This window comes from Canis lupus, chromosome 20 (genome assembly GCF_003254725.2).
Source record: "Canis lupus dingo isolate Sandy chromosome 20, ASM325472v2, whole genome shotgun sequence".
Taxonomy (NCBI): Eukaryota; Metazoa; Chordata; class Mammalia; order Carnivora; family Canidae; genus Canis; species Canis lupus.
The window spans coordinates 52,575,717-52,592,863 of NC_064262.1; the positions used below are offsets into that span (position 1 = coordinate 52,575,717).

The 17,147-nt window shown below is 58.9% G+C and overlaps 2 protein-coding genes and 1 long non-coding RNA gene across 11 annotated transcripts in view; 2 read left to right on the forward strand and 1 right to left on the reverse strand.

The window, feature by feature from the left end:
• The window catches only part of ARHGEF18 (Rho/Rac guanine nucleotide exchange factor 18), an 85,844-nt gene extending 82,198 nt beyond the window's left edge, over positions 1-3,646 (forward strand). For all 4 annotated transcript variants that reach the window (XM_025457374.3, XM_025457373.3, XM_025457375.3 and 1 more), the window contains 3 exons: positions 197-530; positions 1,332-1,457; positions 1,533-3,646. In XM_025457374.3, coding sequence (XP_025313159.3) covers positions 197-530; positions 1,332-1,457; positions 1,533-1,681 — 609 coding nt within the window. In that variant the 3' untranslated portion in view covers positions 1,682-3,646. The remainder of the gene's footprint in view (positions 1-196; positions 531-1,331; positions 1,458-1,532) is intronic.
• A 1,688-nt stretch (positions 3,647-5,334) lies between these two features.
• PEX11G (peroxisomal biogenesis factor 11 gamma) lies at positions 5,335-13,588 on the reverse strand. 5 transcript variants are annotated; one of them, XM_025457406.3, is made up of 6 exons: positions 13,463-13,550; positions 12,181-12,270; positions 11,479-11,667; positions 9,024-9,202; positions 6,581-6,643; positions 5,335-5,980 (listed from the first exon to the last, which is right to left on the reverse strand). In XM_025457406.3, the coding sequence occupies exons 1-6, from the start codon at positions 13,520-13,522 to the stop codon at positions 5,746-5,748; spliced, it is 816 nt and encodes a 271-aa protein (XP_025313191.1). In that variant the 5' UTR covers positions 13,523-13,550; the 3' UTR covers positions 5,335-5,745. The 5 variants fall into 5 exon arrangements, with proteins under 5 accessions (XP_025313191.1, XP_025313194.1, XP_025313192.1 ...); XM_025457409.3 differs by lacking the exon at positions 13,463-13,550 and adding an exon at positions 13,157-13,441; XM_025457407.2 differs by lacking the exon at positions 12,181-12,270 and having other exon boundaries at positions 13,463-13,588.
• A 32-nt stretch (positions 13,589-13,620) lies between these two features.
• On the forward strand, positions 13,621-15,313 carry LOC112666452 (uncharacterized). Of its 2 annotated transcripts, none has more exons than XR_003140860.3 (2): positions 13,621-14,051; positions 15,025-15,313. It is a non-coding gene; the product is annotated as an uncharacterized LOC112666452 (long non-coding RNA). The 2 variants fall into 2 exon arrangements; XR_003140859.3 differs by having other exon boundaries at positions 13,621-13,797.
• Positions 15,314-17,147: the final 1,834 nt, after the last annotated feature.

Below are 17,147 nucleotides of genomic sequence, written 5' to 3' on the forward strand. Positions count from 1 at the left end.
CATGTCCGCGGTCAGTGGCAACTGCATGGGCCCAGCTCCACTCTACCCCCAAACAGAACCTCCCAGCCAAGAGGTTAGGTTGCACGAGTCCCCAGAGAGAGGAGGGGGTCGACGCAGTTGGGGGGGTGGGGTGCTGGGCATCGTGCAGATCGGAGGACAGTGACTTCAAGGGATGTGTCACCTGTTGCTCTTCCAGGCCCAACCCCCAAGCCACACTCCCAGCTTCAATGGGGAAGGGCTGGAAGGGCCCACCACCCTCGCCAAGGCGCCAGGGCCCCGGGTGAGCGTGCTGCTGTCCGGCTCGGGCCCCGAGTTCACGGAGCGCCCTGAGGTGGCCCGCCGGGACAGCGCCCCGACAGAGAGCCGGCCAGCCAAGAGCGACGTGCCCATCCAGCTGCTCAGCACCACCAACCAGATCCAGAGGCAGGCGGCCGTGCAGCAGCAGATCCCCACCAAGCTGGCGGCGTCCACCAAGGGCGGCAAGGACAAGGGCGGCAAGAGCAGGGGCTCCCAGCGCTCAGACAGCTCAGGTGAGCACCCTGCCCAAGGTGGGGAGCCTCAGGTGTCTGCCAGCCAGTCCCTACGGCCCTGGACTCACTGGGCCTCATGGGCAGTTTGTGAAACCAAAGCGGCTTTCTGTGAGGAAATCAAAATGGGACCGCAGGACCACCCTCTGGAGGGGGCGACAGGAGGAAACTGGGAGGCACGGCTGGGAACGCTGGGCTCCGTGGCAGAGGCCAGGCCTCTCCCCATGTGCATGGCTCTCATCCAAGAAGGAAAATTAAAAAGTCAGATTCCAGGTCTTGTTCCTTCCTTGGCTCCCAAACGGGGATTGGGGGCAAGGGAACATCTTGGCAGTTCAGAAAGAGCAGCCTGGATCCCTCAGGGACAGCCGAGGCAACCAGTAACGCTCCCCATTGACCTCGCCCCCCGTGCCGATTCTAGCACCCAGGTCTCTACCGTGTCCTCGGTCCACAGAGGGGACACTGAGGCCCTTGCGTAGAGCACCCTGCGGTGAGAGGGCTTCCTCACATGCTGCCAGGATGCGGGCTCTGGGTGAGGGGAGCCAGCCCTGGAATGTTCCCTGAGGAGCTGGGCTTGTGTCCCAGGACCACCAGGACTTCGAGGATCGAGGATCAGGGGGCGGGGGCGGGGCTCTGGTCTGGTGTCATCGTCTCTGGGGCGTCACGTCTGAGTGGGTGTGTGTCCCCTGGCATGGGTGCTTGTGGGAAGTGTCAAGGGGTGGCGGGGGGAAGCCCCTGGCCAAAATGGGGGCTGCTCATGCACCCCAAACAAGAGCAGCCACCCCAGGCCGGCCCTCCCTCCCTCAGCCTCGTTTGACCTGAAGCAGCAGCTGCTTCTCAGCAAGCTCATGGGCAAGGACGAGAACGCGTCTCGGAACCGCCGCTCACTGAGCCCCGTCCTGCTCAGCAGCCACAGCAGTGTGGCCCCCCCAGGTGAGCACAGCCCCCCGGGCAGCAGGGACCCTGTGGTGCCCGGCGGCTGCTGACAACCACAACTCTCTCTTCCAGACCCCTGCTGCCCAGCCCCACCTGACGTCCCCGCCGAGGGCTGCTCCCTCAAGCCTGGGGGGGGCCCTGTGCCCCCCTCCCCCTTGCCACTGCCCACCACCCCGCTCAGCAAGGAAGAAAGCAGCAAGGAAGACGTCATCTTCTTCTAGAGGGGTGTGGCTCAAAGGACAGACCCCTCCCTGTACTGCTCTCTGGGCACAGCCCAGTCGTCCCTCTCGTCCCGAGCAAACCACCACCACCGACCGCCTGGCTGGGGCCAAGGCCAGGGCCAGGGCTGGCCCGTCGTGTCGAGGCTCTTTCTGTAGGATTAGCAGTGGTGCCTGGGTAACTTTCTAAGCCTCTTTTTTTTTTTTAACACAAAAACGAAAGTTTTTAATGGAAGGTTGAACCAGAGCTAACCCAAGGAGCTGTGTCTGGTCGTAGCACCCGTGTGGGTAGGGAGAGATGGACTCCATCCGTTTTCCAAGGTAGTGACAGACAGTGGTGTCTCCGCAAGTGGCCTGATGACCGGCCAGACCCCAGTCTGAGGAGGAGGTCCTGGCCCTGGGCCAGGCTCCAGAGCCACCCGGGGCCGCTGAAGCATGTCATTAGGGCCCCAGAAGGGGCTGGGTGGTGTCAGCAGAATCCGCTTCCAAAGCAGACTCACCTGTGTCCGCCTGAACCTCACGGCCAGGGCATGAGCTCAGAGAAGCGGTGGCACACGACCCGCCTGGGAACACGAGGCCATGGGGCGGGGCGTATGAAGAGGACGGCCAGTGGCACAGTAGACAGGTTCTGTGGGTTCTGGAAGGGACAGACCCTAACCCATTTTATTGTGACAGAGGTTTGTGAAACCTGCTGTTGCCAAACTTGGTGCTTTCCAAAGGCACCTCACCACGTTGGCATGATTCTGTGGGGTTCGAGAGCGTTAGGCAGGGCCAGCACGCACCTGAGGGTCCCGGCCTGAGGCAGAGGGTCCTCAGCCCCCATGAGATGGGCTGATTTTCCTGGGGCTGCAGGGAGGAGGTCCCCAGGGCAGGTGTCCCTCCTGGATGGTCTGGTGCTGGGTCGAGGAGCAGAGCAGTGGAGCCACCATGTTGTGGCTGATAAGAGGGAGATGCCCGAGGGATCACAGATGGCCTGGAGGCCTCCGATGGCTGTGGGTGCCTCGTGTCCAGTGAGCGACGCTAGCTTACTGTCAGCGTCCCCTCGAGGGCCAGGGGCCACCGGTGCAGCCGCACAGCTCTGGGTGTTGGGGACTGTGTCGGGTGTCTAGAGCCGGCCGATGGGTCAGATCCACGCCTCAGCTCTGGAGGCACTCCAGCGCGGGGCGGGGCGGGGCGGGGGAGTGGGGATACTCCAGCCTTTGCACCCCAGGCTCCCCCGCTGAGCCCAGAGCCCAGTCCATCCCAAAGCGTTGGTGGGAGGACTGGGGGCCCTCGCTGACCAGGGCCAGGGGCATCGGCCACAAGGAACTGAAAGCAGTTCGGAAGCTTCCCAAGCCCGGCCCCTCCCCTCCCCTGCCCTCCGCTCTGTCCTGGGGGGCTGCGGCATCCACGCATCCTCGGGGAGCCAGGAGAGGTGTCCCCCCTCGGTCCTGTGATGCGTCAGAGCTCATCTGTGCCATGTCTAGAATCAGTGTTTGTGTTTTTGTACCAGCACGTATCCGAGCACTTTAGCAAAGTGGACATTAAGTTCCTGTCCTGTTGTGAAGAGAACATTCCTGGGCCCTCGTGCCGGGTGATTTCACCGCCACGCGCCCCTGTCCGCGGGCTCCAGTCTGACCCTCCGAGACGCCACGATTCCCCAGACGATTGCGAGTCCGAGGAATTTCTGCTTGGCCATGTGGCAGGAATGGGGGCGTCCCACTCGGGGCCCCGCAGCGCGGCCGTGTTGACCCATCTCTCGCCCGTGCGAGGTCACTCCTGAGTAGAGCCCAATTTTATTTGTCTGGTTGGTGGTTGAGCAGATAATCCTATTTCTGTGGAACCTGTGCACGTCTTTAATTGTGACCATAATCTTAGTCCACCCGACAATTATTTTTACGATGATTGCAGCATTTCCTTGCCGCGGGGTCTTTCAGAACCGCCTTAGAACTTAAGATCTGATTTCAGCAATAAAAACGTCGAAGATGAGCCGATGGGAGTGTTCACTTAGGGGTCCGGGGTTTTGTTTTAGGATCATCTACCCAAACCTCAGTGCTGTAAGGGTGGGATACAGTGGAGACTCCCCGTGGCTCGGCTCACGGGGCGAGGCAGCCCTCAGCCTCTGCTGCAGGAGGACCTTGGGGAGGCCTGGACCCCGTGCCCGGGGCCCCACACACTCCCCTCATCGTAGCCAGGCAGGGAGCCCGTCAGCTGTCCCGGCCCCACAGCTGGGGTGGGGACTCTGGGGCACCTGGGCAAGCCGCATGGTGCCCCTGTTCCTGCTGGGCGCCAGCCAAGACAAGCACCCCAGGCCTGTCGTGAGTGAGCGGATCTGCCAGGAGCCCGGCCCGTGAGCCAGCTGTGGTTCCCTCAGGAAGCTCCAGACGGTGACTGCATGCAGACACTCGAAGTCGGAGGCAGTGGTGACGCCAGGGTAGCCGTGGACCCCAGAAGCAGCAGCCCTCCACACGAGGCGGAGGTGTGGGCGTGCTACTAAGTCCTCCCCACCCTGGAGGCTCTCCCTGCTCCCCAAAGAGCCCAGTATGCTGCAGCCTGTGCTCCCTGGGGCCTGGGGGAGCCCTTTCAGGCCCAGCTCCCAGGGAAGGGCATAGGGCAGGGGTGTGGCCACACCGTGGCTGGGGCTTCTCCACCGCCCAGCCGTGTGTCCCCACACAAGCTGAGCCCTGGCATCTGGCTCTGCCCAAGCCCACAGGGACGGGGGCCTGTGACCTGACCTGTTACCTATGCAGGTGTTCGAGTGACTTCCCCCCCAAACACACTCCTCACAAGCATTAATTCACTGAGTCTCCAAGCAGGTAAGCAGGTGCTGCTGCGACCCCCATCCTGATCTCCCGGTGTCCCGAGTGCTGGGAAGGGGGCCTCTGCGAAGGGCCAGGGCAAGCACATCCCCCCCTTTTAAGAGGGCAGCGGGGAGACTGACCCAGCCAGGGCAAGTGAGGGGTCTAACACGTCCCGTGCTAACCCTGAGTGGCCCCCCACCCCAGCTCTTCCCACCGCATCCCTTCCTCGTAAAACAAGACCTAGTGGGTGTCGCGTGAGCCTTGGGCTGAGCCTTGAGCGCTGCAAACTGCCGTTTTTTTGTTGGCTCTCTTGGTGCTTGCGGGACGGAAGGGATCCCTCCGCTTTCTGGCTGGGACTCAGGTGGAGGGTCCAAGGACCCGTCAAGAGGGGCAGGCGTGGGCTGGCAACCATCGGCAGACACCCACCAGAGGCCACACACGTCAGCCTGGAAAACCAACCCACCCCCTCCCGCCGTGATCCCCGTGGGGTGGGAGCCGGGAGCCCTCGTGGCCAGGCCCCACCTTGGAACCCTTGGAACCCTCAGGCGGGCCCTGGCTCCACGCTGTGGCCCAGCGGGAGCTGCTTCAGCCGCCCGGGAGGACCAGGCACAGGCGCAGCCGGTGGGAGGTACACCCGTGGCCCCGTGTGCCCCAGAGGGACGGGCCGAAGGCTGCCCGGGCCAGCGGGCTGTGCTTGGACTCCGAGGACCCACTGGGCCCAGCACGTTCCAGAAGGCGGGCTGGGGAGGTGCGGTCTCCAGGCAGCCCAGCGCATCCACAGGCCCCACCTGCACCCCTGTCAAAGGGCACAGGGGCGCCGCCGAGGGGGAGAGGGGGTGGGGGTCGGTGAGTTTAGAAATGCGCTCTCAGGCCTGGTCTGGCCCCAGCACCCTGTTTAATCGGTCACCAATCCAGCTTTCCTAAGGCCCGCTTGGCGCACGCCGCCCTGGCTCGGGCTCGCCTGAGGCAGACGTGGGCAGGCGGGGTGCTGCTGAGGCCCGCAGCACCTTCTCCGCACCTGAGGCCTGGGGACCCCTACTCTGGCCCTGAGAGAAGCCCCCCTCCGAGCCCCAACCGAGTTGGGAAGGCCTGGCCCTCAGCACCCAGGGCACCCACCCCGGGCCTGCGCCCAGGGCTGCCCCGAGCGTTCTCTGGGTTACGCGTCCCCACACCCGGCACTGGTTTCCCTCCGCTCCAGACCCTGTCCCCCACTCGAGCGGCCGCTGCTTGGTGGGAAGGGGCCCCCTGGCGGGGCTCCGGCCGCACCCACACCCCGCCCGGGCCGCGTCAGGGGGTGGCGGCGGCCTCCCCGCCGCCGGCCTGGACCGCCTGGTACACGCTGAGGAGGGAGGACACGGTGCCCAGGAGGCCCACGAGCCACGGGGGGAAGCGGCCGGCCCACAGGACGCCCCGAGGCAGCCAGTGCACGGCGTTGGCCAGATCGGCCAGGTTGCTCAGGACAGCCAGCACCTCTGACCGGACCTGGGCCTCCATGGCCTTCCGCTTGCTTCGGGGCAGCCGGCTGTGGAAGCAAAGAGAAGACAGCTGGGGACACGGCAGCCACCCAAACGGGCAGGAAGAGGCGACAGCACAATGAATGAGAAATGGTGAGGCTGAGGCCGCCGTCCCCGACCCTGCCATGGGGACGGAGTCCCTGTCACACCCCGCAGAGGGAACCCAGGGCATGAGCAGGGTGCAGACTGGCATGGGAAGTCTCGAACCCACACCCCAGCCCCTGGAAACAAGCAGGGAGCTGAGGGGGTGGCTGGCCGGTGGGCACGGCTTTGTCCCACATCCCCTTCCAGGATGAAACAGTGACAGTGTCCATAGTCCTCAAGAAACCACCCTGATCATCCTCCTTGCTGGGGGCCCAGCCATGTGGGCTCAGCCACTTCCTGCTAACAGGGCCTCGGTTTCCCCATCTGTGCCAGCCCCTGGAGCTGTGGTAAGGCCCTGTGACCTAGCATTGGTGCCCCCCCCCCCCCCCCCCGCCCAGGCCCACCCAGGGGCGAGGCTGGTAACTGGTGAGACCTCAAAGCCCCTCCCCAGCTAGGGACACCCACACGGTCCCCAGCGTGTCCGAGGAAGCCAGCCTTTGCCGGGCGCTACCCTGAGGTCCTACCTGGTGAAGGCCACCACGGGGCTCCTCAGCCTCCGTCTCAACGTCAGGACCAGCCACAGGGACCTGCAACAGGCAAGAAAAGCAGGGAGGGGGCGTGGGGGTGAGCGCCCCATGGCCAGCCTGAGGGGACACTGGCGCCCACCACCAGGGCCACAGGTTCCCTGTAAAGTTTGCTGAGCTCACGGGGTGGCTCCAACCATCCCGCGCCTCTCAGAGCTCCAGCCCTGGCTGTGCCTCAGAAGCTCCTGGGGACTCCTACTTTGCACCCTGACCTGCCTGGACTGTCCACACAATATCTGGAAGCATCCAGTGCTGCTTTTTTTAAGATTTTACTTATTTGAAAGAGCCTGCGCAGGCGTGCACGTCCACATGGTGGGGGGGGGGGGGGCAGAAGGAGAGGGAGAAGCAGGCTCCCCGCCAATCAGGGGCCCAGACAAGAGCCAGGCTCCATCCCAGGACCCCGGGATCGTGACCTGAGCTGAAGGCAGATGCTTAACCGACTGAGCCCCCAGTACCCCAAGCATCCAGTGCTCCTGACATCGGACCCAGGCATGTGCACCTGCCCAGGTGACCTGTCCCCAGAGTCTGGGCCACAAGTCAGCACCTGCAGTGAGGTAAGCAGGTCTGCTTCAGAGCCTCCTGGCAGGCAGGGGCAAAACCCCAATTCCTGGGCCCCGGGTCCCCAGACTAGCAGGATCCACACCTCTAGGCTCCTGGGCATCTCATCTCGGCAACCTCCCTGGTGATTCTCAGGCACCTTGGGGTCTTACACACACCTGGTCGGGACCCCCACTTGCTCACACCAAAAAGAGAAATGAGGGAAAAGCACATGCTCTAAAAAATGGATGCAAAAGGCAGAGCACAGACGGTTTGGTGGCACTGCCACTACCCCGTGAGACCATGACAGAGGATCTGTCTCATTTGACACCTGTCCAAGCCCACAAGATGTGCAACACAGAGATGAATCCTAAAGCAATCCACAGACTTGGGGTGCTTGACTTATCGATGCAGGTTCATCAACTGCTGGGGATTCTGGTAGTGGAGGGGCCGTGGGGTGGGTGGGAAGCTATAGAGACTCTACTTCCAGTTCAGTTGTGCTGTGAACGGAAAACTCTAAAAAACAGTTGATCTTAAAAAATTAATGGAACCATGGCGCCTGGCCGGCTCAGTCGGTAGAGTGTGCAACTCTCGATCTCGGGGTTGTGAGTTTGAGCCTCACATTGGGTGTAAAGATTACTTAAAAATAAAAAATCTTTAGATAAAGAAATGAGGGCAGCCCTGGTGGCTCAGTGGTTTGGCGCCGCCTTCAGCCCGGGGCGTGATCCTGGAGTCCCGGGATCGAGTCCTGCGTCGGGCTCCCTGTATGGAGCCTGCTTCTCCCTCCTCCTGTGTCTCTGCCTCTCTCTGTGCATCTCTCATGAATAAATAAATAAAATCTTAAAAGAAAAAAGAAAAAGAAATGAAACCAAAGCTGCTCTAAAACAGAACGGGAAGTGCCATGGGGCCAGAGGTCCCCAGCCCTCTGAGGAGAGGCTGTGAGCCAGCCCGGTGTCCCCGAGCTCATGGGGAAGGCTGAGGCCAGGAGGGGCGCGTAGACCAAGGAGCCTCGAAGGCTGGAAACAATCACCAGAGTATGGAGAGGGGTTCTCTGGGATGGACTGTAGGTGGTCTGTATCTTCCACTCTGGGGTGTGTTCATCTCCCAGACCATCAACCATAAGAATGTGATTAGGGCAAGTGTAGCTGGGGAAAACCAGGACGGCCAAACACCAGTGTCTGGCCTGGGGACAAGTGGCGGTGGACTTGGGCACCGCTCCCTCCCTCCAGGGATCTGAGAGGCCTGTGCTTTCTGGGCAGGGAACTCCAAGCACACTCAGCAAATTTTACAGAGAGGAAAACGTTCAGGAAGAAACCATTATTTGAAAGTTCTAGAAACTGGCCCCTGGGTGGCTCAGCAGTTGAGCGTCTGCCTTGGGCTCAGGGCGTGATCCTGGAGACCCAGGGTTGAGTCCCACATTGAGCTCCCTGCATGAAGCCTGCTTCTCCCTCTGCCTGTGTCTCTGCCTCCCTCTCTCTCTCTCTCTCTCTCTCTCTCTCTGTCTCATGAATAAATAAAAATCTTAAAAAAAAAAAAATAGAAGCCTAGAGGCAGTAAAGGGCAGGAATAGGTTCCACCCTGGAGCTCCCAAAGCAGCACAGCCCTGCCCTCCCCTGGATTTTGACTCCACACTGGACTTCAACCCCTGGAACTGTGAGCCAGTCAGTGGGAGCTGTTTAAAGCCACCGGGGGTGTGGGAACCTGTCACAGCAGCCGCGTGGGGCAGGGGGGGGCCCAAGAGGAGGCTAAGGGAAGAAGCAAAGACCCACCTGCCTCCAGCCTGTCGGCCCCTCCACCCAGGTCTTGGTGACCCCTGGGCCTGCTGGCGGGCGTTCAGGCCACTTACCTGGCAATGCCCAGCAGCAGGGACAGGCCCCAGAAGGCTGTGCTCAGCGTCCACCACCGGGCGGAGTCCACGCAGAGGATGTTGGCATCAGCAGCCCAGGCAATGTGCTCACAGGGGTAGTAGAGCTGGTCGGCCACGTTGCCCAGGACGGAGACGCAGCGGACAAAGCTGTCTTCCTCCTGCAGGACCCAGACCGAGCCAGACGGCCATCACGGGGCAACGTCCCGCCCGGCAGGCCCCCCGCCCCCCGAAGGGGCTCTGGCTCACTAGGTCCCGAGTCCGCCCCGGCCTCAGCTAATTCCCAGGTAGGACCCCTCGGGTGGCCCGGCATCAGGGCCTTCCGTGTCCTGCGCTCGGGTCTCCAGGCCAGGCTCCCTGGCTCAGGACTCGTGCAGAGCACCCTGACCCCACAGGGCAGGGCCCCCAGGAAGTGGGCACCTCCCAAACCAGAGAGGGGTCGCCGTCTCCGCACACAGGCACCGGCCCCCGAACCGGCACACTGAGGTGTTTGGGGGAGCCTGCCACCTGCCCCCCTCCTACGGGGACAGGCCTCAGGCCTGCAAAAAGCAGAAGCCAAGCCCTCGCCCCTGAGTTCTGAGCCACCGCCTGTATCCAGCGGGGCAGGGCCAGGTGAGGCTACAGGAGCCTGGTGCCCAGGCTGCATTCCTGGGCCCTGCCCTCAGGACCCCACCCCCTCGAGGCCTCCAAGCTGGGGGTGTCCCGCATGTATCCTTCACTTCCCTGCCTTCAGCCTCCTCATCCTCGCTGCCTGCCATTCCCCTCCCTCTCCTCTTCATCTTCCCAGGAACCCCTTCCTGAGGCCCCTTCCTACGAGTCAGCTGTGATCCTGCCTCCCTCTGGGCTCTGAACCCCACGCCAGCTCCCCCATCCTGCCTGGGACCTTCTGGTGCGGTGGCATATTTCATTGTCCATGAAAACAGGGCCCTCCCCACAGCAGCACCACCCCCCACCCCCACATTTCCTCATTCCACCCATGTCTCCAGACAAGCAGCAAGGCCGAGGCCCTACTGGGGAGGAGGAGATGCTCACAGACTCATAAACACTGGACCCAACAAAAGGAGTTCTTGTTCTGGCCAAGGGATAGACAAGGTGCAGAGGATCCCCGCCTCTTGTCTAGGGACCCAGAGATGTTGATTCAGGGAGGGGTCCTCTGGGGGACACACAGGAAGAGTGCCCTAAACAAAGAGGGTAGGAGATGGGCGTCAAAACAGGAGGAAGGGGACACCTGGCTGGCTCACTGGTTGAGCGTCTGTCTGCCTTTGGCTCAGGTCATGATCCCGGGGTCCTGGGATCGAGTCCCAAGTCAGGTTCCCTGAGAAAAGCCTGCTTCTCCCTCTGCCTGTGTCTCTGCCTCTTTCTGTGTCTCTCGTGAATAAATAAAATCTTAAACACACACACACACACACACACACAAAAAAAAAAAAAAAAAAACAGGAGGAAGGTCCAGAAAGCACTTGAGATTGAGGTGACTGGGCCATGGGCTCCGGAGTGGAAGAGAGGTGGGTGCATTTGAACCTGAGTGGCTCATAGAAGGGATGGGGAGACACGCAGGGCAGCCCAGGGAGGGGCATCACTTGGCCAGGCTGGCCCAGGGCAGCTTGTGAGCCCAGCCCCTGGGGAAATGTCCCTGGCAGGGAGGAGGACCGCCCCTGGAAAGGAGTACTGGCCCTAGACCCACTGGCATTCCTGTGGAATGCTGTAGCGCTGTCGGAACAGCAGCATCTACACGTCCGCCAGCGGGGATCAGCTAAATAAAGCAGCATCCAGCTATGGAGCAGAGTATCTATACCGTGTGGCCGCAAAGAAGGAAGGAGCTCGGTTTGCACTAACATGGAGCGACCTCCAAGCGGGGCTTGGTTAGGAGGAAAAAAGCAAGTGGTCGGACAGTGGCCGTGGCACAAAGCTACTTATGTGAACCGTGGGATTGTCTGTGCGTGTAGAGCGTGTGAAGGGATCCCAGAAAGCTGACAAGAGTAGCTGCCTCTGGAGAGGACAACGGGGTGAGGGGATCAGAAAGGAGGGAGACTTTTTAATTATACAGCCCTTGGAAGGCGTGAACACATCAGCTAATTGTTCATTTAAATTCAAAGGAGCACATCGGATCATCTCACAAAAAGCAAGCAAAATTCTTAAAAATAATAAATCTGGGGGATCCCTGGGTGGCTCAGCGGTTCAGCGCCTGCCTTTGGCCCAGGGTGCGACCCTGGAGTTCCTGGATCGAGTCCCATATTGGGCTCCCTGCATGGAGCCTGCTTCTCCCCCTGCCTGTGTCTCTGCCTCTCTCTCTATCATAAATAAATAAATAAATAAATAATCTTAAAAAAAATAATAATAATAATAAATCTGTCCACACAGTTGCCTTTAGACATCTCCATTAAAGGCTGGTCGCCCCGAGCCTGTGCCACCCTCTCTACGGCCCCCCGCACCCCGTTACCTCTGGCCCCAGGCCATACTGCTTCGTGTAGATAAACATGGCCACGTCGTCAAAGAGTCGCAGGACAGTCCTGCAGTGGCTGAGCTCGGAGGACAGTGTGAGCAGGCGCGTCCCCACTTCTGACCGGGCTGGACACTGTTCCACCAGGACCCCGCCAACCAGCTGGCAGCAGTAGCCCAGTGTTCGGATCTGCGGGAGACCAGAGGCAGTCAGCAGGGCCGGGCTCCTGGGCTGAGCCGGGTCGGCCCCCACGTGGCCGTGGGTCCGCTGGGGGTCAAGTGGGGTACGGGGTGTGCAGGCTAGATCAACAAACTTCCAATAAACGCTGAAAGCTTAGTGGCGCCTGGGTGGCTCGGCAGTTGACCGTCTGCCTTTGGCTCAGGTCATGATCCCAGGGTCTCGAGATCGAGTCCCACATCGGGTTCCCTGCAGGGAGCCTGCTTCTCCCTCTGCCTGTGTCTCTGCCTCTCTCTCTGTGTGTCTCTCATGAATAAATAAATAAAATCTTAAAATATATATAAATTTAAAAAACAAAAGCTGAAAGTTTAAAGAGATACTTGCAGGTGGGACACATGGAGAAACATGACCTCATTGTGCAAAAGTCCCTGTGGGGACTCCAAAGGAGTGCTGGCCTTTGTCCCTGAGGGGCACAGCCTTTGGAGACAGATGTGCCGGAGGCAAGAAAATGAAACCATGTCCCACCTCCTGGGTCCTCCTTTTCCCAGCAGGCAGGAGGACGAGGTGGACGTGTATATTTGCACCTACGCAGCTGGACCAAAGCCTGTAGCTGGGCTGGGGAATGGAGAAGTGATGAGGCCTCAGCCCAGTGGGCAAAAAAGGTAACCTGCTTGAATTACTTCAGTGAGAAGGAACCCACCCAGCGGGTGATTTGGGGCATTGGGAACTGGGTCACCTTCACCGCCCTCACATCCTTAGTTCATCTGCTTTCCAGAAATCGCTTCTTCCTGTTGTTTTACATATGATTTTCACTTATAATTTCTTTTCGGTCCCTCTGTAATAGCGAAACTCTGCAATTTAAATGTACAGCTTGGGAATTTATTAAAGCCTGAATGCCCAGGGACGCCCCGGTGGCTCAGTGGTTGACCGTCTGCCTTTGGCTTAGGTCTCAATCTCGGGGTCCTGGGATGGAGTCCTGCATTGGGCTCCCTGCAGGAAGCCTGCTTCTCCCTCTGCCTGTGACTCTGCCTCTCTCTGTGTGTGTCTCTCATGAATAAATAAATAAAATCTTAAAAAAGGGAATCCCTGGGTGGCTCAGCGGTTTAGCGCCTGCCTTTGGCCCAGGGCGCGATCCTGGAGTCCCGGGATCAAGTCCCACATCGGGCTCCCGGTGCATGGAGCCTGCTTCTCCCTCTGCCTGTGTCTCTGCCTCTCTCTCTCTGTGACTATCATAAATAAATAAAAATTAAAAAAAAAAAGAAAACAGCAGCTTATGTAGGAACAAGCTGAGAGTCCGCCTTCAAGGGCCTTCCAGCCATAATGGGAAGGGCCTACAAAATCCTAGATCCCCGTATAAGATCGCTAGGGACAACCCGGGGACCAACTCCAGCGGCCTGGTCAGATCCTAAATGTTCAGACACGATCCGGGCGGCCTGTAAATGTCCAGCCAGGGAGCGCGGTAACAACCTAAGTGCCCAGTCACGGGGGATCCGGTCGCCACCTCAATGTGCAGCCATGGGGGAGCCCTGCCACACTGACTGGGACAGCCCCGTGCCCGTCTTCGGTGGGCTGGTCGGATCCCGAATGTCCAAACGTGCGGATCCGGTTGGTATCGACAACACCCAGCCCCGGAGGGTGACCAGAAACAGCCTATGTCCACCGCTCGGGGACAGGGTCGGAGCCCAGCCGGGGGCGCGCCTCTGCGCGGGGTGATCCTGGGCGACCCCGCCCTCTCTGGCCGCCGCGTCCCGTCTCCGAGCTCAGGCCCCGCGCGGGGACCTCCGGCCGCGCTCCGCCCCAGCCTCACCAGGCGGTCCCGGCCCCTGTACGACTCCAGCGCCGACGCCAGGCCGCTCAGCGCCGCCATGGCAACTCCGCCGTGACGTCAGCGCGCAGCGCCGGGGGGCGGGGCGAGGGGCGAGGCCACGCCCCCCCCCGGGAAAGCTGTGCGCAGGCGCGGTCGCGACCCTTTGTCCCCGCAGCGGCGGCTCGCAGCGGGCTGGCCGCCGCGTGTGCGCTCCCCGGGCCTGGACACCCGGACGGCCCTCGGCCCCGCCACCGGTCGTCTTTTCAGCGTTAACCGTCCACCCACAAAAGTAATGGCCGGGCGGAAGCACCAACCAACCTGTCTGCTCGGCTCTAGTGAGCATGTACAAGGCCTTTTTGGAAAGTTAAGGCAACTCCTAGACTCGTTCTAGAATAGGCGAGAGCCCGGTAACTGGGGCTGCGCCGGAGAGGGTAGCTAACTGCGCGGCTGGGAAGAGGGATATTAAGTTGTTCACCTTTGTACCAGGTTTTGTTTTTGTTTTTTCATGCATTCATGAGACACCGAGGCAGAGGGAGAAGCAGGACTCGATCCCAGGACCCTGCCGGCGCCCAACCACTGAGCCACCCAGGTGCCCCTTTGTACCAGTTTGTAGCTCCCCCCCGACCCCGATTTATTGCGAGATAATTGATGTGTACGTCCTGTATGAATTTCAGGTGCATAGCACAAAAGTCTGACTCACAGATAGCATGAAACGATTACAGTAAGTGTAGTTAACAACCAGCAGCATCTCGTATAACTTTGTGCAACAGGCATGTATGATTTCATCCGAAAGTCAGATGCGGGGTGCCTGGTGGCTCAGTGGGTTTTAAGCGCCTGCCTGCAGCTCAGGTCATGATCCCGGGGTCCTGGGATGGAGCCTGGCATCCTGCTCCCAGCTCACCGGGAAGTCTGCCCTGCCCATCCATGAGTGGTGCGCTCTCTGTCAAATAAATAAATAAAATGTTTAAAAAGTCAAGTGAGATTTTTCAAGAAGTTAACATGACCCGTTCCCTTTTTTTTTTTTTTTCTTCCAAATCGTAAAATTCACATATGAGGCACCTTTCTAAGATGTATGGTGCAATGACATTTAGGACACCTGCAGGTAAGAACATCACCCCTTGCTAGCTTCAAAACATTTCATCATCCTCGGAGAAGACCCTGTAACTCTGGCAAGCAGTAAATCTAGTCCTTCCTACCCCACCCCCATCTGCTTTGTCTCTATGGGTTTACCTATTCTGGATATTTCATATAACTGGGATACTGCAATATGTGACCATTTGTGTCTGGCTTAGCATCGTTTCTTTTTCTTTTTCTTTTTTTTTAAGATTTTATTTATTTATTCATGAGAGATACACAGAGAGACTGGCAGAGACCCAGGCAGAAGGAGAAGCAGGCTCCCTGTGAGGGGCTGATGCAGGACTTGATCCCAGGACCCCAGGATCACGACCTGAGTCAAAGGCAGATGCTCAACCACTGAGCCACCTGGGTGCCCCTAGCTTCATGTTTCTGACGTTCATCCACATTGCAGCTTTTTTTATATCAATACTTCATTCTTTTTGCAGCTGCATAATATTCCCTTGTATGGACCTACCGCATCTCGTTTATCCATTCAGCCATTGATGGATCCTTGGGCCATTTCCACATTTTGGAGACTGAATGATGCAGCTATGAACATGGGTCTGTGTGTATCTTCCTTCAACTTCAGTTCCTTTGGGTAAACACCCAGGGGTGGAATGACTGAGTCATACAGTGGTCTGTGTTTGATTTTTTGAGGAACCACCAGACTGTTTTCCACATTGGCTGCACCACTTTACATTCCCACCAGCAATGCACAACATTCTCCACATTCTTGACACTTTGTTTTTTAGTTTTTCATTTATTTATTTATTTGAGAGGAGAGAGGGAGCAAGGGGGAGCAGCAGGTGGAGAGGGAGCAGCAGGCTCCCCCTGCTGAGCAGAGAATCTGACACAGGGCTTGATCCCAGGACCCCAGAATCATGACCTGAACTGAAGGCAGATGCTCAACCGACCGAGCCACCCAGGTGCCCCTCTTGCCAACACTTTTATTTTGCTTCGTTACTATTACTATGGCCATCCTGCTAGGTGGATATCTCCTATTGCCTTGCTTTTTATTTCCCTCATGACTAATGATGTTGACTGCTTGCCTTTTGGAAAATATTTCCCCTTTATTTCAACTTGTATGACTCTTAGTGTCTCACTCCCTTCTTTCCAACCACACTGCCTTCCTCCTGGTCCTTAAAGTTATAGTACACTCCTGCCCCCAGGGCCTTTGCATTGGCTGTGCCCTCTTCCAAGAATCTCTCCCTCCAGATTCCCACATGGCTCCCTCCCTCACCTCTTCCTCCTGTTTACTGGAACATCATCTTCTCATGGGACTGCCCCATCACACCCTCCTGGGCACTTCCCACATTTCCTGCTGCCTTATTTTTCTCCTTAGCTTGGAATATTATCTAACATTAACTATATTGCTTCTTTATCTAGTTGCCTAGTTGTCTCTCATCAGAATGTGAGGACTTTGATATGTCTTGGTCACAGCTATGTTCCCACAGCCTGGCACAAGACAAGTTCTCAAGTTCTCAATCAGTGCCGTAGCCGGCAGGGCTCAGCTCCTCACCCAAAGCTCTGTGCTCACACTCCATCCGCACTATCCTGAGAAACCATCCACTTTTCCGACTTCCCTGGGCCCCTCGCCACTGGCCTCTCCCTCATGCCTCTTTAAATAGTGACCTGACTCCTAACCTATCTGCCCCCTGGACACTTTCCCTGCAAATCCCACCAACCCCATCCCCACCCTCAGCATGTCCCAGTGGACTTAAGCATCATCCTCGAACATCTTTTTCTCCCGTGTTCCCATCTCAGAGCAGCCCTGCCAGTCACTGAGCCACCCAGTCACAGATCTGGGCATGGTGCTCACCTCTTTGTCTCCCCATGCACCAAAATGTCGAATCTATCCACTACCTCCTGGCCCACAGCCCCTTCCATAGGCAGCCCGCTTCCCCTCTCTAAGTCCGGGACCCCAAACTCTGCCTCCCCCGGGTCTGCCTTCCCGACAACATCTCGAGAGACTTTAACCCCCACATCTGACCACAGCCCTCCTTGCTTAAGACTTGGGCACAGGTGTCTGTGTGCCCCCACCCCCTAACTAGGGACACTGTTCCTGCAGCAGAAAAAAGTCCAAGCCGAGCCCAAGGCCTGCAGAGGGAAGGGGGGTCTTGGGCTGGAGAGCCTGCTGCTGCCGCAGGAGTGGCTAGATCCCTTCTTTTGAGCCCACGCTGCCCCTGACAGCTTGGTTAACAGCACAGCGCCTTTCTGCGTGACCACTGAGGGCCAGGTCCTGTGCCAGGCACCGAGCACGCAGCAGTGAGTCTTGCAAGCCCTGCCCAGCCCTCACAGTGTCCTCCGCCATCTGGTTAGGGTTGAACTTGACCTTTGAGAGAGAGACAGGAGCTAGCCTGGCGTTCCCAGCTGGCCCTGTTGTTGCTAGGAGCTGGCCTGGCAGTCCCAGCTAAGCCCTGGTGTTCTCCTGCTGGACATAAATAATTTTGCAGAATGCCAGCGGTGGTCAAGGCCGCTCCGTGACTGTGGTGGAACAAGACAAAACAAGCTCCCCCCGTAATCACGTCTGAATGCGGGCAAAACATGAGCACTGTCCAAACCACAGCAG

Bases quoted from the DNA above. Each gene is read 5' to 3' on its own strand.
- PEX11G (XM_025457406.3), bottom strand. From the start codon at position 13,522: ATGGCGGCGCTGAGCGGCCTGGCGTCGGCGCTGGAGTCGTACAGGGGC. The intron at 9,203-11,478 runs GTAACGGGGTGC...TGGGTCCTGCAG, and splicing joins AGTATGGCCTGGGGCCAGAG to GAGGAAGACAGCTTTGTCCG. The intron at 6,644-9,023 runs GTAAGTGGCCTG...TGCCTGTTGCAG, and splicing joins CTGCTGCTGGGCATTGCCAG to GTCCCTGTGGCTGGTCCTGA.